The 25,035-nt window shown below is 36.9% G+C and overlaps 1 protein-coding gene across 6 annotated transcripts in view; it reads left to right on the forward strand.

Annotated features, from left to right (window-relative positions):
- IFT88 (intraflagellar transport 88) overlaps positions 1-25,035 on the forward strand; it is a 240,607-nt gene that overhangs the window by 179,666 nt on the left and 35,906 nt on the right. For 5 of the 6 annotated variants that reach the window (XM_049867325.1, XM_049867329.1, XM_049867328.1 and 2 more), the window contains 2 exons: positions 4,882-4,947; positions 22,916-23,022. In XM_049867325.1, the coding sequence (XP_049723282.1) occupies positions 4,882-4,947; positions 22,916-23,022 (173 nt within the window). Of the gene's footprint in view, positions 1-1,994; positions 2,969-4,881; positions 4,948-22,915; positions 23,023-25,035 lie in introns of those variants that run through there. The other variant, XM_049867330.1, reaches the window with a different exon arrangement.

Here is a 25,035-nt window from a genome sequence, read left to right on the forward strand (position 1 = left end):
TATTACATCCTGTATTGATGATACTCCTCATGAAGTATATCAGTGCTAATCATTTTGGTATCCTTCATGACAAGTGTCATCAATACAAAACTGATTGTGAAGTGAATGATGTGGTAAAATATCAGAGATTAAGCTGGGAAATAAATTCAACAAATTTGTAATCCCTCTTGTAGAACATAAACTGACCAAGGAAAAAAAATTCTTCAGTCAAAAAAAAACAAAAAGACCTGTTACCTTTGAGTCAATTCCAATTCATAATGACATTGTAAGACAGTAGAACTGCCCCGTAGGGGTTCCAAGGAACAGCTAGTAGATTTGAACTGCCAACCTTTTGGATAGCAGACGTAGCTCTTAACCAGTTTGCCATCTTCAGTCCAAGGGAAGCATAAATTGTAAACATATTAACAGTGTGTTCTCACCAAGTTTTTTTTTTTATTGTGCTCTAAGTGAAAGTTTAGTAATTAAGTCAGTCTCTCATACAAAAATTTATATACCCCTTGCTGTATGCTCCTAGTTGCTCTCCCCCTAATGAGACAGCACACTACTTCTCTCCACCCTGTATTCCCGTGTACATTCAGCCAGCTTCTGTCCCCCTCTGCCTTCTCATCTCCTCTCCAGACAGGAGCTGCCCACATAGTCTCATGTGTCTACTTGAGCCAAGAAACTCACTCTTCCCCAGTATCGTTTTCTATCTTATAGTCCAGTCTAATCCCTGTCTGAAGAGTTGGCTTTGGAAATGGTTCTTGTCTTGGGGCTAACAGAAGGTCTGGGGACCATGACCACCAGGGTCCTTCTACTCTCAGTCAGACCATTAAGTCTGGTCTTTTTATTAGAATTTGAGGACTGCATCCCAGTGCACCCCTTCTCTGTCAGGGATTCTCTGTTGTGTTGCCTGTCAGGGCAGTCATCAGTTGTAGCCAGGCACCATCTAGTTCTTCAGGTCTTAGGCTCTGATTTATGTGGCCCTGTTTAAACTATTTCTTGAGTTCTTATAATATTGGTCTCATACAGTATTTGTCCTTTTGCACCTGACTAATTTCACTCAGCATGATGCTTTCCAGATTCCTCCATGTTATGAAATATTTCACAGATTCATCATTGTTCCTTATCGATGTTAGTATTCCATTGTGTCAATGTATCATTATTTATCCATTTATCAATTGATGGGCACCTTGGTTGCTTCCATCTTTTTGCTGTTGTAAACACTGCTGCAGTGAACATAGGTTTGCACATATCTGTTCGTGTAAAGGCTTTTATTTCTCTAGGATATATTCCAAGGAGTGGGATTGCTGGGTTGTATTGTAGTTCTATTTCTAGCTTTATAAGGAAGTGCCAAGTCAATTTTCAAAGTGGTTGTACCATTATACATTCCCAAGAGCAGTGTATAAGTGTTCCAGTCTCTCCACAACCTCTCCAACATTTATTATTTTGTGTTTTTTGGATTAATACCAGCCTTGTTGGAGTGAGATGGAATCTCATTGTAGTTTTGATTTGCATTTCTCTAATGGCTAAGGATCATGAGCATTTCCGCATGTATCTGTTAGCTACCTGAATGTCTTCTTTAGTGAAGTGCCTGTTCATATTCTTTGCCCATTTTTTAATTGGGTTATTTGTCTTTTTGTTGTTGAGTTTTTGCAGTATCATATAGATTTTAGAGATAAGATGCTGATCGGAAATGTCATAGCTAAAACCTTTTTCCCGTTCTGTAGGTAATCTTTTTGCTCTTTTGTTGAAGTCTTTGGATGAGCATAGGTGTTTGATTTTTAGGAGCTCCCAGTTATCTACTTTCTCTTCTGGTGTTTGTGCGTTGTTAGTAATGTTTCGTATACTGTGTATGCCATGTATTAGGCCTCTTAGCATTGTCCCTATTTTTTCTTCCATGATCTTTATTGTTTTAGATTTTACATTTAGGTCTTTGATCCATTTTGAGTTAGTTTTTGTCCGTGGTGTGAGATATCGGTCTTGTTTCATTTTTTTTTTTTTTTTTTTTGCAGATGGATATCCAGTTATGGCAGCACCATTTGTTATACAGACTATCTTTTCCCCATTTAACAGACTTTGGGCCTTTGTCAAATATCAACTGCTCAAATGTGGATGGAGTTATGTCTGGATTCTCAATTGTGTTCCACTGGTCTATGTATCTGTTGTACCAGTACCAGGCTGTTTTGACTACTCTGTCAGTATAATAGGTTCTAAAATCAGGTAGTGTGAGGCCTCCCTCTTTGTTCTTCTTTTTCAGTAATGCTTTACTTATCCGGGGCCTCTTTCCCTTCCACATGAAGTTGGCGATTTGTTTCTCCATCTCATTAAAAAACGTCGTTGGATTTGGATTGGAATTCTGTTGTATTTATAGATCGCTTTTGGTAAAATAGACATTTTTACAATGGTGAGTCCTCCTATCCATGAGCAAGGTATGTTTTTCCACTTATGTAGTTCTCTTTTGATTTCTTGCAGTAGTGTCTTGTAGTTTTCTTTGTATAGGTCTTTTACTTCTCTGGTTAGATTTATTCCTAAGTATTTTATCTTCTTGGGGGCTATTATAAATGGTATTGATTTGGTGATTTCCTCTTTGACATTCTTTTTGATGGTGTAGAAGAACCCAACTGATTTTTGTATGTTTATCTTGTATCCTGATACTCTGCTGAACTCTACTATTAGTTTCAGTAGTTTTCTTAAGGATTCTTCAGGGTTTTCTGTGTATAAGATATGTCATCTGCAAATAGAGATACTTTTACTTCTTCCTTACCAATCTGTATGCTCTTTATTCCTTTAGCCTAATTGCTCTGGCTAGGACCTCCAGCACAATGTTAGATAAGAGTGCTCACCACGTTTTTAGGAGGCTTCCTTTTTTTATCTCTGTGAGCTTCAAATGGTTTGAGAAATGTTTTAATATATGCTAATAATGTGTGTAGTCCTCACATCATTAAAGACATTGATCGTTAACTTTACTGCATTTCCTTTTGGATATACAACATAACTATATTGTATACATTGTATTTGTATCAATATCAGTTCTGAATTGCCTGTGTTGCATTCAATATCAGTTATATATAAAGTGTACTTATATGTATATGAAATATTCTGGATGATTTAAAGACATTAATCTGCCTGGATTATTAAAACACAAGTTAGAGGTAGAGACATTAACATTTAATGATGTTTCATATCCTGATATCATTTAATTCTCACAACTCTTTGAAATCCTAGTACAGCCATCCCTGTTTTACAGTGAGGTCCTAAGAAATTTGTAACTTTTTAAACTGAGATTTTAGCAAAGGTACTTGTCATGGATTGAATTGTGGCACCCAAAAATATATGTCAACTTGGTTAGGCCATGATTCCCAGTATTGTGTGGTTGTCCTCCATTTTGTGATTTTAATTTTATGTTAAAGAGGATTAGGGTGGGATTGTAACACCCTTACTAAGGTCACATCCCTGATCCAGTGTAAATGGAGTTTCCCTGGAGCGTGGACTGTACCACCTTTTATCTTACAAGAGATGAAAGGGAAGCAGGCAGACGGGGGGACCTTATACCACCAAGAAAGCAGTGTTGGGAGCAGAGCACGTCCTTTGGACCTGGGGTCCTAACACAGAGAAAATCCTAGTCCAGGGGAAGATTGATGACAAGGACCTTCCTCCAGAGCCTACAGAGAAAGCCTTCCCCTGGAGCTAACACCCTGAATTTGGACTTCTAGCGTACTCGACCATGAGAGAATAAACTTCTCTTTGTTGAAGCTATCTACTTGTGGTATTTCTGTCATAGCAGTGCTAGATGCCTAAGGCAGTACTTAACCCAAGATGCATGTTTTACTCTTTCTTGCTACATGAATCTAATTTATCATAAAACAAACTGCTTTCTATAAAATTGTATAATATTTAAAAATAAAAACTACAAAAAAAACTTATTTGTTTCTTTTCCAATTTAATGGATGACATTGAAATTAGTGTTGGTCTATGGAAGAACTAGATGGTGCCTGGCTACCACCAATGACTGCTCTGACAGAGAGCACAACAGAGAAACCCTGATGAAGCAGGAGAAAAGTGGGATGCAGACCTCAACTTCTAGTAAAAAGAGCAGACTTAATGGTCTGACTGAGACTGAAGGGACCCCAGAGGTCATGGCCCCTGGACTCTCTGTTAGCCTCAAACTAAAGCCATTCTTGAAGCCAACTCTTCAGACAAAGATTAGACTGGACTATAAACACATCGAGTGATACTGTGCTTTGTAGCCCCAGACTGGACTATAAAAACATCAAATGAGGAGTGTTCTCCTTAGCTCAGGTAGACACACGAGACTGTGTGGGCAGCTCCTGTCTAGAGGCGAGATGAGAAGGCAGAGGGGGACAACAGCTGGTTGAATGGACACAGGGAATACAGGGTAGAGAGGAGGAGTGTGCTGTCACATTGTAGGGAGAGCAGCTAGGGTCACATAACAATGTGTGTATTAGTTTTTGTATGAAAAACTGACCTGAATTGTGAACTTTAACTTTTACAGCACAATAAAAAAAAATTAGTGTTGGTCTATAACTTAAATCACTTTATTTTAAAATTTTTCAGTTGTTCATCTAGAATAATCTTTATAATTGTTAGGAAATTGAATGGTTGTTAATATTTTGCCACTGCAGTACTTGTTTTAAGAACTATAACTAAATTTCAACTATCATTCATTTACTTCTGCAGTAACCCTTTTGAAATTTATTTTATCTGTAAATTTCCTTCCAGAAGTTATATTGAAATGGTGTATATGTTTATGGCAGACATTCAGCCTTCCTACCAAATTGATAAAGTATGCCAGATTGGATTAAAATTAATACTGTTCTGAGTTCTCTTAATTTCTATAATTTCCTAGTATATGATATTTTCGTCTGTTTTTATTTGCAGGTAACTATCAAAAAGCATTAGATACTTATAAAGATATTCACAGAAAATTTCCAGAAAATGTTGAATGTAAGTGAGATTATATTTTGTACCTTTTAAGATATAGGTGCTTATATTTTCTGTTTCAATATATAATAATTACATTTGCTGCCGTAATTGTATGTGTAACTAGCTTATACCAAAAAAATAAAAAATAAAAAACCCGTTGCCATCAAGCTGATTGCAACTCATAGTGACCCTACGGGACAGAGTATAACTGCTCCACAGGATTTCCAAGTGGTGGTGGTGGATTCGAACCACTGACCTTTTGGTTAATAGCCTACCGCTTAACCACTGCACCAACAGGGCTCTGTGTATAAATATACCAGCTTATAATTCCTAGTTGTCGTTAGGTGCCTTTGAGCTGATTTTAACTCATAGCAAGTACATGTGTTTAAATATGTGATTATACAGTCAGGAAATGACACTTTTATATAAATTGTCAATGGATTTAAACATAACACTGAATCCTCCTCAACAATTAGTAGATCTATATTATAAAGTTTTATCTTAAGAATGTATTTCAGAGTATTATTTAAATCACTAGGCCTACATCCAGTTGTTCCCTAATAAGTATGTTCACTCATTCATCAGACTTTTTTTTTAATTTTGTATTTGTGCAGCTAATGAGTTTTTAAAATTTATATTTATTATTTATATCCTGCCTATGTCTTAAAAATATTTTAATGACTTACAGAGTTAAAATATAATCAAATACTTAAAAAGATAAAAAGTGAGGGGTCCACCATACCTCACACCCTGAACAAAAATGAACTCAAAATGGATCAAAGACCTAAATATAAAATCTAAAACAATAAAGATGATAGAAGAAAAAATAGGGACAACATTAGGAGCCCTAATACATGCCATAAACAGTATACAAAATATTACTAACGATGCAGAAGAAAAACTAGATAACTGGGAGCTCCTAGAAATCAAACACCTACACTCATCCAAAGACTTCACCAAAAGAGTAAAAAGATTACCTACAGACTGGGAAAAATTTTTTAGCTAAGACATTTCTGATCAGCACCTGATCTCTGAAATCTTCATGATACTGCAAAAACTCAACAAGAAAAAGACAACCCAATTAAAAAATGGGCAAAAGATATGAACGGACACTTCACTAAAGAAGACATTCAGGTAGCTAACAGGTACATGAGGAAAATGCCTATGATCATTAGCCATTAGAGGAAACCAGAAGTCAAAACTACAATGAGATTCCATTCCATCTCACCCCAACAAAGCTGGCATTAATCCAAAAAACACAAAATAATAAATATTGGAGAGGTTGCGAAGAGACAGGAATACTTCTACACTGCTGGTGGGAATGTAAAATGGTACAACCACTTTGGAAATCGATTTGGCGCTTCCTTAAAAAGCTAGAAATAGAACTACAATACAACCCAGCAGTCCCACTCCTTGGAGTATATCCTAGAGAAATAAGAGCCTTTACACAAACACGTACATGCACACCCATGTTCGTTGCAGCACTGTTTACGATAGCAAAATGATGGAAACAACCAAGGTGTCTGTCAATGGATAAATGGATAAATAAATTACGGTATATTCACACAATGGAATACTACACATCGATAAAGAATAGTAATGAATCTGTGAAACATTTCATAATGTGGAAGAATCTGGAAGGCATTATGTTGAGTGAAATTAGTTGCACAAGGGCAAATATTATATAACACCAGTATTATAAGAACTCGAGAAATAGTTTAAACAGAGAAGAAAATATTCTTTGATGGTTACGAGAGGGGGTAGGGAGGGAAGGAGGAATAGGGGTATTAGCTAATTAGATAGTAGATAAGAACTACTTTAGGTGAAGGGAAAGAGAACATATAATACAGGAGAGGTCACCAGAGCTGGACTAATCCAAAAGCAAAGAAGTTTCCTAAATAAACTGAATGCTTGGAAGACCAGCGTAGCAGGGGCGTTGGTTTGGGAGCCATGGTTTCAGGGGACATCTAAGTAAATTGGCAAAATAAAATCTATTAAGAAAATATTCTGCATCCCACTTTGGAGAGTGGCGTCTGGGGTCTTTAACGCTAGCAAGCGGCCATCTAAGATGCATCAATTGGTCTCAACCCATGTGGAACAAAGGAGAATGAAGAACAACAAAGACACAAGGTAATTATGAGCCCAAGAGACAGAAAGGGCCACATAAACCAGAGACTCCATCAGCCTGAGACCAGAAGAACTAAGTGGTGCCCGGCTACATCCAGTGACTACCCTGACAGGGAACATAACAGAGAACCCCTGAGGGAGCAGGAAAGCAGTGGGATGCAGACCCCAAATTCTCATAAAAAGACCAGACTTAATGGTCTGACTGAGACTGGAAAGACCCCTGTGGTCATGGCCCCCAGACCTTCTGTTAGCCCAAGACAGGAACCATTCCCAAAGCCAGCTCTTCAGACAGGGGTTGGACTGGACAATGGGATAGAAAAAGATGCTGGTGAAGAATGAGCTTCTTGGCTCAAGTAGACACTTGAGACTATGTTGGCATCTCCTATCTGGAGAGGAGATGAAAGGGCAGAGGGGATCAGAAGTGGCAGAATGGACATTAAAAGAGTGTGGAGGGAAGGAGCGAGCTGTCTCACTAGGGGGAGAGCAATTAGGAGTATATAGCAAGGTGCATATAAATTCTTATGTGAGAGACTGACTTGATTTGTAAACTTTCTCTTAAAGCACAATAAAAAAAATTTTTTTAAAGTGAGGGGTCCAGTGCAAAAAGAAAACGAGGGAAAGAGAATAACATAAGAACAGACATGAATCTTGCAAACCTGGTCCCCTTGCAAAAAGTAGGTCACAGTTCAGCTTCAAACTTTTCAGCAGGCAGTGCAGTTAAAAAGATAAGTCATACTCTCAACTTTGAAAGAGTCTACAGGCAATAGGATCACTATGAGTTGGAATTGACTCAACAGCAATGGGTTTGGTTTATTGTGGTATTAGAGGCTAATGGAGGATATATTAATAAATGGTGATAGTGCAAAGTGATAAATGATGCACATCTTCAAGTAAGTTGTCAAACTTGTACTATAATTGTCTTGATGTCTGTTTCATCATTGATTTTGGCTTATTGATTTTCAAAAGCTCATAAACTGAGGTGTTTTATAGAAAAGGCACTTCAAAAATTTTATTTTTTCTTTTTAAAGATTTCATTTTTTAGAACAGTTTTAGAGAGTTCTCATATGCCTCCTCTCTCCCCTGCACACAGTTTCTCCTATTATTAACATCCTGCATTAGCGTGGTATATTCATTACAAGTGATGAGTCAATATTGATAAATTATTATTAACTAAAATCTGTAATTTTCTTAGGGTTCACTTTTTGTGTTGTGTAGTCCTATGGGTTTTGACAAATTAATAATGTCATGTGTCCACCATTACAGTATCATACAGAATAGTTTTACTGCCCTAAAATCACCTTTGCTCCACCTGTTCACCCTCTTTTTCCCCTGAATCCCTGACAACCACTGATCTTTTATTATCTGTGTAGTTGTGTCTAGAAAAGACATTTTAAACTGTAATTTTTTTAGGTTAAAAAATACTTGCAGAGTTTATAAAAATACAACACTAATAATCTTGCCGATGCTGATATCAAATGAATTTTAAGTATTAGTTTCACTTAAAAACATGTTGATATGTTTATTTCTCCTTTGAAAAATTAGATTTATAAAAAATATTTATTTCCCACCTTGTTGCGCAATGGATTTGATTTTTTTTATAGTAATAATGTGAATTATCATACTAGACTCAGTACAAAAAAAAAAGGAATACAAAATAAAGCACATTCCTATGCCGCATATTCCTACTAAACTGTAAATTTGACCCATACTAGACTCAGTACAAGGAATACAAAGTAAAGCACATTCCTGTGCAGCATATTCCTACTAAACTGTAAATTTGACCCTGAATAGCCTGGTGGCTGAAGGAAAGAGGAAAATACATCAACAGTTGTGTATTTTTTACTGTTCATTTGTGAGTCTGTTGTCAGGAAGAATCATTCAGCAGTCCTATCCTGCTCACAGCCTTCATTGCTCAAACCAGTCCAGGAAGGCTGATAAAAAAAACTCATCCCTTCCCTGGTCATTCCTGATGCTGGTTCATCAATTTCTTTACACAGTGCTTGCTCTCATCCTCAGCTACCTGGAGCCCAGGAGACGGGGAAGGAGGCATCAGCTGGCCCCTTCTCAGAGCGTACAAGTTAAAAGGACACAGTCCTTCAGACTGCATATAGGCACATGCCAGCCCCTGCTGGCTCTCTCTTCTGTGGGTTCAGTAATTTGTTGAAATACTGACAAAGAAGTGGAAATTTGTTGGACTTAAGCGGAAAAAAAGGATGCAAACACATAATAAGCAAGGTCAGGGAAGGGTTTCAGTGCAGAACTTCCATGCCACCAGGGGATGCACTTACTCTCCCAAGAGCAGATGTTCACTCTCTCCAACTGGAAGCTCCACTGAGCCCCCTTCTTCCAAAGCTTTTTATTGGCCTCACCACATGGCCATAATCAATTACATCATGGCTATGAGGCCCAATCGGTATCAGCCCCCAGGTGAGCATCTGGGCTTGGGGATTTTATCATGTCATGTCTCTATGATGTTTAGTCAATACCAAGTAGTCAGGCTCTCGGAAACCCAGAACAGAAGTCTAAATTGCTTTCCTCGCCTCACAGTGAGGGAATAAAAAAGCAAGTTCCTCAGGGAGCAGAAAAAATTTTCCAATTCATTAATTCATTCACATTGAGACACTGAGAGAAATAGTAGATAAGGTCATTGAAAGGTGTAGTAGTAGGTACTTGTTAAAATAACATCCCTACAGCAGATAACACCTTTGGGAAGACTTTTAATGGACATGCTTCCTTAAAAAGCTAGCAGTGGAAATACCATATGATCCAGCAATCCCATTCTTAGGAATGCACCCTAGAGAAATAAGAGCCTTAACACAAATAGACATATGGACACCCATGTTCATTGCAGCGCTATTCACAATGGCAAAAAAATGGAAACAACGTAGATGCCTATCAGAAGACAAGTGGATAAACATATTATGGTACATACACACAATGGAACACTGCAATGATAAAGAACAAGGATAAATCCCCAAAACATCTCACAACATGAATAAATCTGGAAGGCATTGTGCTGAGTGAAATAAGTCAGTCACAAAAGGACAAATATTGTATTGAGGCCACTATTATAAGAACTTAAGAAAAGATTTACACACAGAAAAAAGCATCCTTGGATGGTTACGGGGGCAGGGGTCATCACTAACTAGGTAGTAGGCAAGTGTCAACTTTGGTGAAAGGAAGGACAGCACACAGTACAGGGAAAGCACAACTGGACCAGAGCAAAAGCAAAGATGATTCTTGGACACATCCAAACACTTTGAGGGACCGAGTAGCTAGGGCTGGGACCTGAGAACCATAGTCTCAGGGGACATCTAGGTCAATTGGCATAACATAGTTTATAAAGAAAATATGCTATATCCCACTTGGGTGAGTAGCATCTGGGGTCTAAAGAGCTTATGAGTAGCCATCTAAGATTTATCTATTAGTCCCATCCCACCTGGAGCAAAGGAGAATGAAGAAAACCAAAGACACAGGAAAATACTAGCCCAAAGGACTAAAGGACCACCTGAACCAACCTGAGAGCAGAAGAACTAGATGGTGCCTGGCTGCCACCAACGCTGCCCTGACAGGGAACACAACCAAAAGTCCCGGGCAGAACAGGAGTAAAATACAGAACAGAATTCAAATGCATGTATAAAGACCGTGGCCCCCGGATGCTCTGCTAACCCAGAACTGAAACCATTCCCAGAGCCCACTTTTCAAACAAAGATTAGACAGGCCTATAAAACAAAAAATTAATACACATGAGGAATGTGTTTCTTAGTTCAATCAAATATATGAGACCAAATGGGCAGCTCCTGTCCAAAAGCAGGATGAGAAGGCTGGACAAATGGACACAGGAAACCTGGGGTGGAAAGAGGGAATGTGCTCCCACATTGTGGGGAATGCAACCAATGTCATAAAAAAAAATGTGTATAGATTTTTAAATGAGGAATTAACGAGTTGTAACATTCACCTGAAGCACAATTAAGAAAAAAATGATGAACATAAATTGATAATACATAAAAAAGAAAATGGACAGCAAAACAAGACAGTGCAGTTTAGTAAGAATAAATCTTTTCTGAACCAAATTATTTGATGGCCCAGCCTGATCCCAGGTTAGATGTACTACATGGTCCTTAAGTAATTCTCCATTAATATTTCTCTCAATTAGACTTTTTTGTTTTTTGTTTTTGTTTTTTGTGTTTTAGATGAAAGTTTACACTGCAAATTTGTTTCTTATTCAAAAATTTATACACAAATTGTTTTGTGACATTAGTTTCAATCCCCACAATGTGTCAGCACTCTGACCCCTTTCCTTTCTACCCTGCATTCTGTGTGTCCATTTTTCTGGTTTTCCTGTCTTTTCCTGCCTTCTCAGCTTTGCTTTTGGTCAGGTGTTGCCCATTTGATCTCACACTTGATTGAATTAAAAAGCACATTCCTTGTTGTTATTGTTTGTTTTATATGCCTATCTAATGTTTGGCTGAAAGGTGGACTTCAGGAGTGACTTCAGTTCTGAGTTAGTATGGTGTCTGGGGGCCATAATCTCGAGGGTTCCTCTGGTCTCTGTCAGACGAGTAAGTCTGGTCTTTTTTGGTGAATTTGAATTTTGTTCTACATTTTTCTCCAGCTCTGTCTAAGACCCTTTATTGTGATCCCCGTCAGAGTGGTGGTGGTAGCCGGACACCACCTAGTCCTTTTGGGCTCAAACTGGTGGAAGCTGTGCTTCCTGTGGTCCATTAGTCCTTTGGACTAATATTTTTCTTGTGTCTGTGGTGTTCTTCATTTTCCTTTGCCCTGAATGTGATGGGACCAACAGATGTATCTTAGATGGCTACTTGCAAGTTTTTAAGACCCCAGACACTACTAGCCAAAGCAGGATATAGAACATTTTCTTTATGAACTACGTTATGCCAGTTGACCTGTCCCCCAAGACCATGGTCCCCTCGATTACATTTTTGATAGAAGTTCAGGAGCAGATAGTGCACAATTACGACCTTTGGTGATGGCTTAAGAGCAAGGTATTTTGTGACGCTGGGTAGAAGTAGGTTCATTAACAGCAGAACCATGGCTTCCAGAAGCCAATCAGGAAACAGGCTACGTAGGAATTACTTCTAGAACTTTTTAAAAGTAAATCTCTAGCTTCACCCACAGAGATTCTCATTTAGGCTTGCAGTGGGACCCAGGTATCTCTTTTTTTCTTGTTTCTTTTTTTAGAAACTTTCTGTGTGATTCTAAATCTCAGTCACATTAGAGAATAAGTGCTTTAGAGATTGAGTGATAGCAGTAACATATTTTTGTGAAAACTGAGCAATCTGCCTCTGGTAGGAAAAAGTTTCTCAACTATTGGCATTTGGGACTGGGTAATTTTATGTTGTGGGGGCTGTCTTGTGCATGGTAGGATGTTTATCAGCCAATTAGATGTCTGTATCCTCCCCCTCCCCACTTGTGACAACCAGAATTGGCTCCAGACATTGTTAAATGTCCCCTGGGGGACAAAATTGCCCCCAGTTGAGAACCGCTGCAATAGCCATAGCAACTCAGTAAAGGGATATCTGCAAATAAGTCTCAATATTTTTCTTTATAAAACACTTAAGATTCACTCTAAAAGATAAATTAATGATCTTCTATCCCATGGAAAACATCAAAGATGACTTTGGCGTGGATAATTTTCAAAAGAAATGTAATCAGTAGTCTGCCTTAACTGTAGTTCTAGAAAAAACATTTGCATCCATGGGGTATCTCGTTTTGAACAGAGTAGTTTTCTAGTGAACTCAACAGGATAATTTCATTTTAAAGCATACTCTTGAGGTACCAAAAATTGAGCTACTCTTCAGAGTTACAGATGATTTACAAATTAAAGTTCAAAGTATATCTACCTAAAATGGTGGTTTTTATTTTATGTTGACGATTCCCAAACTGCTCTCTAGGATGAGTAGATGAGAGAAACAGTTGTATATTATTTGTAGAATATGTAAATTATCTTCTAATTATGAATTATTTAGTATTTACTGTGAGGTAATTTATGTATTTATTGAATGATTATTATGTACCAGACATTGTTCTAGTACTGGAAATGTAGCAGAAAACAGACAAAAATCCTTGGTCTCATGGAACTTGTATTCTAGAGGGAAGAGAAAGGCAATAGATGGATATCTATCAGTAGTCATAAGTACTATGAAGAAAAATCAGATAAGGAGGTAGAGAATATAGGAAGGGCTGAGTATTAGGTTGATCAGGGAATGTTTTTAATAAGGTAGCATTTGAGCAGAAACCCAAAATAATACAGTAAGCTATGAAGATATTGAGGTGGGGGAAAAGGAGGTTAAGAAGGTTAATGTGGTTGGAGCACATTGAAAAATATGATGAGAGTGAGAGGGGATGAGATCAAGGAGAGATGGCAGAGGTGGCGGTGAGTCTAGAACATGTAGGTCCTTACAGGCATTAGATAAGGGCATTAAGTTGTATTTTTAGGGTGATGAGAAGTACACTGGATTATTTTGAGCATATATTTTGACATATTTTAAAAGGTCACTAGATTATGATTAACTCAAGCTTCCTTACCTGAGGTCCACATAAAAAGATCACTTTGGTTATTGTGTGGAAAATAAACTGGGATGGGCACAGGGCAATAGTCCAAATGAAGTCACAGCATTAGCTTGGCCTAATGTGATAGCAGTGGAGGTGGTAAAAAGTGGTAAGATTCTGGATATATTTGGAAGGTATTGGTGACAATGTTTGTGTATTGCTTGCATGTGAAATAGGAGAGAAAGAGAAAGTAGAGTCAAGTATAGCTCCAAAGATCTAGGTCTAGGCAACTGGAAGGATGGAGTTGCCATTCACTAAGATACCAAAGACCAGGAAAGGAGCAAGTTTTCTGAAGAATTAATTATAACCAGAAAGTTGTATGTATTATCAACAATATTTTTTTTTAAAGTTGAGTGTTCGTTAGCTTTAAATGTTCCCCGTATCTTTATTCGTTCCTTTGTCACCCAAATTTTTGTCAACTATTTCCTATATATTTGATGCTGGAAATAGAACAATTTATGTAAAGTCTTGATTTATGCCCTCCAGGAGCTCACAAATAATCTATTAACTCTGATATCAGTGTGATAAATGTGATTTAAAAAATGTCCAAAGTGCTATGACAGCATAGCAGAGTATGATATGAATGCCATAATAAGTTTTCACATAGAAAGTGACATTTGAAGTGGCATTGAACGGTATGGAGAATTTGCTCAGTCAGGGAAGGCAGGAACAGACATGCCAGGTACATGGAACAAAATGAGTAAGAGCAAAGAGATATAAGAATGTAGGATCTATTTTTAAAAATGTAAAAGACTGAAACTCTGGAGCAAGATGGTTGTGTAAAGTTCCACAATCTCATCTCCCTACAGAAACAACAGAAAAACAAGAAAAAATTGGCAGAACCAACTTTGTCAGAACTCTAGAAACCAATCAAAGGGTTACAGCAACTAAGCAAATACTAAATCAAGAAAAAAGTGAAGTCCCCATGTTCATTGCAGCATTGCACACAAAGGGAAAAAGATGGAAACAGCCTAGTTACCCATCAACAAATGAATGGATAAACAAACTATGGTACATACACACAATGGAGTACTACACAATGATACAGAACAATGATGAGTCTGTGAAGTATCTCACAACATGGGTGAATCTGGAGTGAAATTAGTCACAAAATGACAGATATTTCATGAGATCACTACTATAAAAACTAATGAAAAGGTTTATACACAAAAAGAAGCAATCTTTGATGGTTACAAGGGAGGGGAGGGATGGGAATGAAAAAACACTAAATAGACAATAGATAAGTGGTAATTTTGGTAAAGGGTAAGACAGTACACAGTACTGGGGAAGCCAGCACAACTTGTCCAAGGAAGGTCATGGAAGCTCCACAGACATTTCCAGACTCCCTGAGGTACCAGATTACTGGGCTGAGGGCTGTGAGGACCACAGTCTCAGGGAACATCTAGCTCAACTGACATAACATGGTTTATAAAGAAATTGTTCTACATTCTACTTTGGTGAGTATCGTCTGTGGTCTTAAAAGCTTGTGAGTGGCCATCTAAGATACTCCACTGGTCTCACCCCATCTGGAGCAAGGGAAAATGGAGAAAACAAAGACACAAGGGAAAGATTAATCCAAATGACGAATGGACCACAAGTACTACAGCCTCCACCAGACTGAGTCTGGCACAACTAGATAGTTGCCAGCTACCACCACCAACTGCTCTGACAGGGATCACAACAGAGGGTCCCGGACAGAGCTGGAGAAAAATGTAGAACAAAATTCTAACTCAGAAAGAAAGACCAGACTTGCTGGCCTGACAGAGATTGGAGAAACCCTTTTAGTTCAGTAATGGAGTCACTCCTGAGGTTCACCCTTCAGCCAAAGATTAGATAGGCCCATAAAACAAAATTAGACTAAAGGGGCACACCAGCCCAGGGGCAAGGACGACAAGGCAGGAGGGGACAGGAAAGCTGATAATAGGGAACCCAAGGTTGAGAAGGGGAAAGTGTTGACATGTTGTGGTGTTGGTAAGCAGTGTCACAAAATAATATGTATACTAATTGTTCAATGAGAAGCTAGTTCTGTAAACCTTTGTCTAAAGTACAATAATAAGAAAAAGGTAAAGTCAAAACAGAAAAGCTTTGGTTTTCTATATGTCTGTGCCCTACCCGCACCCCATCTTGCCACTGTCTTACAGCTGCATTGGTACTTACTCCCAGCCAAGGATCTTTGTCTCGATACAGAGTGAGCAGAGCAGACTTTATTTGTAAATTATTGTGTGTGTCTGTTCTGACCTATCTGGGGGCTGCCTGAAGGGACAGAAGCAAGGCACACATCTCTGTTTGGCCTGTCTCAGAGCTTATATAGGATAGAAAAGTGTCAGATAATACCAGAAAACCGTAAATGCCTGTAGCTGCTTGGTGCTGAAGAGTGCACTTGATAAAATAGAAGCCTAAGGACTGGAAGGAGACACCAGGAAGAGAGCTTCTTTGGGAAATGTGGGCATTCAAAAGCACCATGTATGTGGGGGAATTGAGAAAGTCACACACATGCCCAGGGCAAGACAAATGTTCAGAAAATACGTAAGACTCTATTCTTTCACTTCAGACTGATCCCTAAATTGATCGTATGCCTAGCTAACTATTCAAAAAGTACATTGACACAGAGCTAATTTGCAAAGATTTGGGTAGGTTTTTTGTGCACCCTCACACGCCACCACCACCACCACCTCAGGCATTCAAGAAAGTTTCTTAAAATATTGGCTGAACACAAGCTAAGGAAGAGAGATTTTTCAGAGTCTACACATGATCAGGAAGACAGTCTTTGCAAAAATAAGGGCAGTCACTAAATACAGACTACTACAGCCTTCAACAACTCAAAACAAAACAAAAAAACACCAAATCCTGGGGAATGACTTCCTATATTACCACATTATAATATTCAAATATCCAGTTTTCGACATTATAAAGCAATAGAAACTGCCCCTGTGAAAGCACAATGACCTTACTATACAAAGACTATAAAACAATGGTATAAATATGCTGAAAGAGGTAAAATAAAAAAAGAGTGCATTAACAAAAATGATAATATCAATAAAGAGAACTTATAAAAGGGAAGCAAACAGAAATACTGGAGTATTTTGAATGAAAAGTATATTAATTGAAATGAAAAAATTTACTGGAGAGGTTTGATAACAGATTAGAGCAGGCAAAAGAAAAAATCAGCGAACTTGAACGTAGAACAGTTGATGTTTTCAAGTCTAAGGAACAAAAAGAAAAAATAATGAAAAATGAGCAGAGCCTAAAGGACTTACTGGACACCATTAGATGTAGCAACATATACATTATGGGAGTCCCAGAAGGAGAAGAAAGAGGGGACAAAAACTCTTCAGAGAAATGATAGCTGAAAACTCCCCAAACTTGACAAAGGACATGAATTTACACATCTAAGAAGCCCAAAGAAATCCAAGTAGGATAAACTAAAAGGGGTGCACACCAAGACAAATTATAATCAAACTCTCACAAACCAAAGGTAAAGAGGAAATCTTGAAGTAGCAAGAGAGAAGTGAGTCATCACATACATGGGATCCTCAAAAAGATTAAGCACCAATTTCTACTCAGAATCCCTGGGGACCAGAAGGCAGTGAGATGACATTTTCAAAGTGTTCAGAGAAAAGAGCTATCAACCAAGAATTCTATATCTGACAAAACTATCCCTCAAAAATGAGGGTGTTATTAAGACATTGCCAGATAAACAAAATCTAAAAGAGTGCATTTCCGTGAGATCTGCCCTATGCTAAAGAAAGTCCTTTAGGCCAAAATTAAAGCATACTGTCAGTAGCTCAAAACCATATGAAAAAATAAACATCTCCAATAAAGGTAATTTCATAGGCAAATATAAAGTCCACTTTTACTGTATTTTTTGTTTTGTAACTCTGGTATGCCCTACATGATTTAGAAGACCAGTACTTTTTAAAAATTATGAATTTATATTATTGGGCACACAATAATGTAAGGCGTAATTTCTGTCAACAACAACTTAAGGGGAAGATAGGACAGAACTGTTTAGGAACAGAGTTTTTGTACATTGTTGAAGTTGGTATCAGTTCAAACTAAATTGTTACAAATTTAGGATGTTAAATGTAATTTCCATAGTAATCACAAAGAAAAAATATATATGTAAAAGAGAAAGGAATCAAAATGGCACACTATAAAAGATCAACTAAACACAAAAGAAGGCAGTATTGGCGGAAATGTGGGACAAAAAAATTATAAACAAAGAAAATAAATAGTAAATGATAGAACTAAGTCCTTCCTTATAGGTTATTACTTTAAGTATAAATGGGTTGAACTATCCAGTCACAATGCAGAGACTGGCAGAATGAATAAGAAAACATGCTCCAACTCTGTGCTCTCTTTAAGAGAATCACTTTAGATCCAAAGACACACAAATAGATTGAAGTGAAAGGACAGGGAAAAATTTTCCATGCAAATAGTAGGAGTCCTGGTAGTATAATGGTTAAGCGCTGAGCTGCTAACTGGAAGGTTGGCAATTCAAACCCACCCAGTGGCTCCGTAGGAGAGAGACCTGGCTGTCTGCTCCTGTAAATATTACAGCCTTGGAAAACCCTATGGGGCAGTTCTCTTTTAACACATGACAGTACCTATCAGCAGCAACAACATGCAAGTAGTAACCAAAGGAGTACTGCAGTGGCTGTACTACTATCAGATAAAATAGGCTTTAAGTGAAAATCTGTTGTAAGAGACAAGGATATTATATGATGATAAAAGGATTCATTCATCAAAATGATACAGCAATTATAAATATATAAGAGCCTCACAAGATATGAAGCAAATATTGACAGAATTGAGAATCAACAAAAATAATTTCAATAATGGATAGAGCATCTAGAAAGATTAGTTCAAATGAGAGCACTTGAACAGCACTGTACAGAACTAGACCTAACAAACATATGTAGGACACTTCACCCACAAACAGCAGAATACAACTTTTTCTCCAGTGCACATGGATCATTCTTCAGTATAGACTATATATTACATCACAAAATAAGTCAATAAATTTTAAAAGATTGAAATCGTACAAAGTATTTTCTCCTCCCACAATGAAATGAAACCTGGAATCAATAACAGAAGGAACACTGGGAAGCTCAAATATATGTGAAAATTAAACTGCACACTGTTAAGCAATCAGTGGCCCAAAGAAGAAATCACAAAATACTTAGAGATGAATGAAAATGAAAGCACAGCATACCAAGACTTACCTATGCAACAAAGACTGTGCTCAGAGAGAAATCGATAGTGGAAAATGCCTGTTTTCAAAAAAAGAAAGATCCTGAACCAATAACCTAACAACTTTACACCTTGAGGAACTAGGGACAAAGGAAAAACGCAAACTAAGCCGTAAGATAGCAGAAGGAAGTAATAAACATCACAGCAGAGATTAATGACAAAGAAGAGAAGAATAATAGAATCAACAAAATCAAAAGTTCATTATTTGAAAAAAGATCAATAGCCTTTAGCTATACTGACAGGAAAAAAAAGACACAAAATAATTAAAATCAGAAATGAAAGTAGGGACATTACTACCTATCATACACAAATAAAACAGATTATAAGAGAAAACGTAAAAAGTTATATGCCAACAAATTAGATAATCTAGATGAAATGGACAGATTCCTAGGAACACATAAATTACCTAAATTCATTCAGAAGGAAAGAGAAAATCTCAACAGACTTAAAATAAGTGAAGATTGAATTAGTAATCAAAAACCTCTTAACAAAGAAAAGCCCGGAACCGTATGGCTTCACTGGGGAATGCTACTAAACAGTTAAAGAAGAATTAGCACCAGTTCTTCTCAAAACACTCCCAAAAAATAAAAGAGGGAAGGGTCTTAACTCATTCTATGAGGCCAGCATCACAGTGATTCCAAAGCCAGATAAAGATACCACAAGAAAAAACTACAGACCAGCATTGCTTATAAATAGAGATGCAAAAAATTCTCAACACTAGCGAACCAAGTACAACAGTATATTAAAAGGATTATACGCCATGACCAGGTGGAATTTATCCCAGGAATGCAAGGGTGGTTCAGTATAAGAAAATCAATCAACTTGGTACACCACTTTGATAGAACAAAGGAAATAAAACCACACGATCATCTCAATTGATGGAGAAAAAGCATTGAACAAAATCTAGCATCCGTTTATGATTTAAAAAAAAAAAAAAAACTAGGAAGAGAAGAAAGTCCCCAGTCTGATAAAGGGCATTTATAAAAACCCATAGCTAACATCAGATGGAGTGGTTAAAGATTGATAGCTTTCCCTCTAAGATCAGGAACAAGACAAGAATGACTGCTTTCACCACTGCTGTTCAACATTGTGCTGAAAGTTCTAGCCAGAGTTTTAGGCAAGAAAAAAAGAAAAGGCATCCAAAGAAGAAATAAAACTGTTTGCAGATAACATGGTTCTATATACGGAAAATCCCAAAATTCCCCCAAGAAAGCTACTAGAACTAACAAATGAATTGAGCAAAGTTCAGGGTACAAGATCAACATGCAAAAATCAGTTGTGTTTCTATACAACAGCAACAAACTATTTCAAAAGGAAATTAAGAAAATTCCATTTATAATAATGTCTAAAAGAATAAAATGCCTAGGAATAAGTTTAACCAAGGAGGTAAAAGCCTTGTACATTGAAAACTATAGAACATTGCCGAAAGAAATTAAAGAAGCCCTAAATAAATGGAAAGACATCCAGAGCTCATGAATGAGAACACTCTAATACTACACAAAGCAATCTATAGTTTCTACACAATTCTTATTGAAATTCCCATACTCTTTTTTTCCAGAAATGGAAAAGGCAGTTTTTAAATTCATATGATTAATGGTTGCACAACAGGAAGAATGTAATCAATGTCACTGAGTGTAGAGATTGTTGAATTGGCAGATGTTTTGATATGTATGTTTTTACCACAATTAAAAAAAATTTTATGTGAAATTGCAAGGGTCCCAGGTAAACAAAGTGTGGTACTGGTATGTAGGTAGACATAAAGACCAATGAAATAGAGCTGAGAATCTAGAAATAAACCCATGTACTATGGCCAATTGATTTTCAATTGGCAGAAGAATGCTAAGTCCATTCAGTGGGGAAAGAATAATCTTTTCAACAAATGGCATGCTGGAACAACTGGATTTCCACATGCAGAAGAATGAAGTTGTAACCCTACCTCACACCACATGCAAAAACTAACTCAAAGTGGACCAATGCCCTAAATGTAAGAGCTAAAACCATAAAACTCTTAGAAGAAAACATAGGAGTAAATCTTCATGGCCTTGAATTTGACCATGGATTCTTAGAAATGACACCAAAAGTATAAGTAACAAGAAAAAAAAATTTTTTAGACTTCATTGAGTTTAAACCTTTTGTGCAGCAAAGGACATTATCAAGAAATTGAAAAGACAGCTTACAGAATGGGAGAAAATATTTGCAAATCATACATCTTTTAAGGGTCTAGAATCCGTAATAATACAAAGGACTCTTACAACTCAACAACAAAAAGACAGACACCTCAATTAAATGAGCAAAGAACTTGAATATACATTTCTCCAAAGAAGGTATACAAATGACCAACAAGCACATGAAAAGATGCTTAGCGGCACTAGTCCTTAAGGAAATGGAAATCAAAACCACAATGGGATGCCACTTTACATCCACTAACCAAAAAACCAGTTGCTGTGGAGTTGAGTCTATGTGTGTCAGAGTAGAACTGCTCCACAAAGTTTCCTTTTTTTTCTTTTTAATTTTGTTGTTTTTGATAATATACACAGCAAAACATACACCAGTTCATCTGTTTCTACAGGTACAATTCAGTGACATTGATTACCATATTTTTACGCAAATAACGTGCCTTTCTGCATTTGTTTGCCGACTCCACCCTGCCCCCCCCCCGCCGTGAGGCACCCTCACAAGCGCCATCATGACAATCCTCTTCCTCATGTTGCTGTAAAAAAAAAAAAAAAAAGCATAGCAAACTTACAAAAATACCTGTGCAACCATTCTCACCTTCCTTTTCTGAGTTGTTCCTCCCCCACTGACATAAACTCACACTGTCCTGTAAGGTTCCTTATACAGTTTTCAGTGGGTGATTTTTCAAAAGTACATCGCCAGTCCTTTCTATCTCTGGGTGGCCTCTACTGGCCAGCTTTTTGGTTAGCAGCCAAACGTGTTCCAGTTTGCACCACCCAGGGACTCCAGAAGGGGACTGTTGTTGTTAGGTGCTATCAAGTCAATTATGACACATAGTGACCCTATGTGACAGAGTAGAACTGCCGCATAGGGCTTTTTAGGTTGTAATCTTTATGGGTTTTCACTGGCTAATGCTTTTCAGAAGTAGACTGCCTCCTTCTTCCTAGTCTGTCTTAGTCTGGAAGCTTAGCTGAAACCTGTCCTCCATGGGTGACCCTGCTGGTATCTGAATACCGGTGGCATAGCTTCCAGCATCACAGCAACACACAAGCCCCCACAGTACGACAAACTGTCAGCAAAACTAAACAGTACCTCATTTGGAGATATGTATAGAAGTTGTAAAAAGGTTTTTGTTGTTTTTTTTAAGCAAGGAAATAATAAAAATGTAAAATTCAGGGGTGGAGGTATAGGAATGGGATGAAGAAGAACACATAGTCAGAGGCAAGGTGTTGGTAATGTTCTGGTTCATCAACTGGATACTGAATTCAGAAGTGATCATTGCCATTCTGTGTTGTAGTTATTTTACATATATTTGGTATCAACTCTAAGTGCAATGAGTATAAAATATATCTTTTTTACATTCCCAGTGCTTGGCTTATAGTGTGAATATTTATTAAAAGAATGAATCTATCAGCATTAAAATTTTAAAGAGAAAAAACACTTATTAGTAACTTTTTTGTGATGGTAGGTACAAACTGCCCACATTTTTTAGCCTAGTCTCTATTGTAACTTCTGATACCATTTCTGAAACTGCCAGTAAGGGCTAGCAGTAAATTCAGTAGCCTATTTAGGTTCCAAATCAGAACATTAGCCACTGCTGCATCTGCCTTTTAAATTCTCTCCTAGCACTGTCCTTGTGCTAATGTTCCTTCTAGGATCTGCAGCATGAGGGCAGGGCGTATGGACAAAGTCTAAAGGACAGTTCTCCCAGGTCTAGAGAATGAGAAGACTAATTATTTTTCAAGAGAGAAACACTGTTTATGAGCATCATTCCTGAGTCCCAAAAGATTGATTTTATTGATTGCTTGTGTTTTTAACCCTGAGCATAAAAACATTCCTAAAAATATTTTTCACAATTTAGGTTTGCGTTTCTTGGTTCGTCTCTGCACAGATATCGGATTAAAAGAAGTTCAAGAATATGCAACAAAACTCAAGAGATTGGAAAAAATGAAAGAAATAAAGGAACAGGTATCTCACACGGGCCAGAAATTGCTGTCTGTTAATTTTCAAAATGCCAGCCTTCTGTAGTTCGAATGACTGATGTTGGGAGCCTCTGTCAGAAAAACAATTGAAATATATATATATGCTATAGCGTAATAGGAGGTATAGATAAAATTCTAGTTTTAAGATAAAATTCTGTCAAAGCAATGGATTTAGTGTAGTCTCTGGTGAATAACTACTAAGAGACATATAATTGTAGTTTTCTACAGTGTGAAATAACTCAGGGTTAATTTGAAGACTTAATTTTAATCGGAAAGTCCCATGGCTCATGGAGAATAAGCAGCAGTTACTTGTACACAGTAGTACTTTTTCTTTACACTGTTGCATTATATAAGTAGAGCATAGCCCTGAGAATAATATTAATATGGAAGCACTTTAACTATATTTTATTTTTCATACAGTATGTGGAAAACAATGTTCTTATTTTTACTTCTTTAAAAGAATAATTTCTATAAGTTTGAGTTTAGGATTTTTAATATGATTTTTACTATATGTCTTTCATAAGAAGAAAATATATTCTTGAAGCCTATGTTGCTGTATTGGAAATATAGCTTTGAGAGAGGAATTAAATTGATTTTCTTTTTTTGTTGCAAAAAATATAGTGATAAAGGACTTTTCCAAGACTTTAATTATCTTAGATATGGACAGAATCAAAATTCTATATTTGCTTTCAAGAAGTGGTTATCTTATTTATGCTCTTCAGATGTGATCTTTAACAGTATCAATGGTAGAAGAATTTCTGTGAAATATCAAATTGATATTAAAATGCTGTGCTAGGGTATAGAGTCAAAACCTCCTGTGAAGACTAGATAGCCTGTATAATAGCTCTGTAAAGTTTAAACTGGTATCATAATAGTCATCATAATCACTATGAAATTTGTTTCATTAAGTATAATAAAAAAAAAGTATATTTCAAGCCAAGAACATTATTTAGAATTCAAAATTTGTTATGTAAATCTACCAAGTATAGTACCATAGGTGCGTGTGGACAGAGTCAAACTCTTAAGACTTCGTGAGTTTAACTATCAGCAGTTTAAGTTAGTTACACCGAACGATGAATAAAACTAATACAAGTTACGGGTCATGTGTAATACACTTGTAACCTTAAATATAAAAATTGGTCTATGCATTACCATCTCTGCTTTAGCAGACTTCTACTGTTGACTCTTAAAAGACAAGAAGTAGCTTTCTAATTCCCTCAGTACTTCCTTGCAGCCAGGTCACAAGGGATCGTAATTCAGACTTTAGAAAACATTGATTTCAAGGAATTCCTAGGGAATTAACTTGAGTGGTGAACGTTAAAACTTTCCCTTTTAAAGAGAGGCAGAATTACTTTTACACAGAAGTATCTTGTACTTTACCTTTTAATTTTTCCATTTTTTCATTATATCTCAGTTGAGCCATTGATAGGTACATTTCTCTCTTTTTTGGTCTTTATAGTACTTGTGACTCAACTTTACACTTGCTTCCTCTCCCCCTTTGCCTTCTTCCCTTATCACATTCTCTTCGCATATTGTTAAACTCTTTTCTTTCATCCTGCTGACAAATACGGACTAGTATTCACATGGACTAATTAATTTTACTATTATAAATGAATATATGGATGCAGTTAAAACTGCTTTTTTCCTTAATTCTCAATTCCTTTTCCATCAAAATATTTATATATTCTTTTAATATAGTCAGCTTTATTCTATTTCTCTCATACTCCTGAGCTCTTTGCATATTTATCAGTACTTTCGAAAAATAAAACTACCTTTTTATGGTGAAACATTAGAGTTTCTACTGAGTATATTTAGAAAAAATAAACACTTTGCCTAGTAAGTGTTATTTTCATAAGTATGATGCAAATTAATAGTGTCAACTGTATTTTAGGGAAAGTATTTAAAAACTCATGGGAACAAACTTTTTTTTTTTTTTTTTCTTATTTAAAAACTCATGGGAACAAAGCATTTGTCAGTACCCCCAGGAAGTTTAGGGATA

Source organism: Elephas maximus, chromosome 23 (assembly GCF_024166365.1).
Source record: "Elephas maximus indicus isolate mEleMax1 chromosome 23, mEleMax1 primary haplotype, whole genome shotgun sequence".
In the NCBI taxonomy this organism is placed as follows: domain Eukaryota; kingdom Metazoa; phylum Chordata; class Mammalia; order Proboscidea; family Elephantidae; genus Elephas; species Elephas maximus.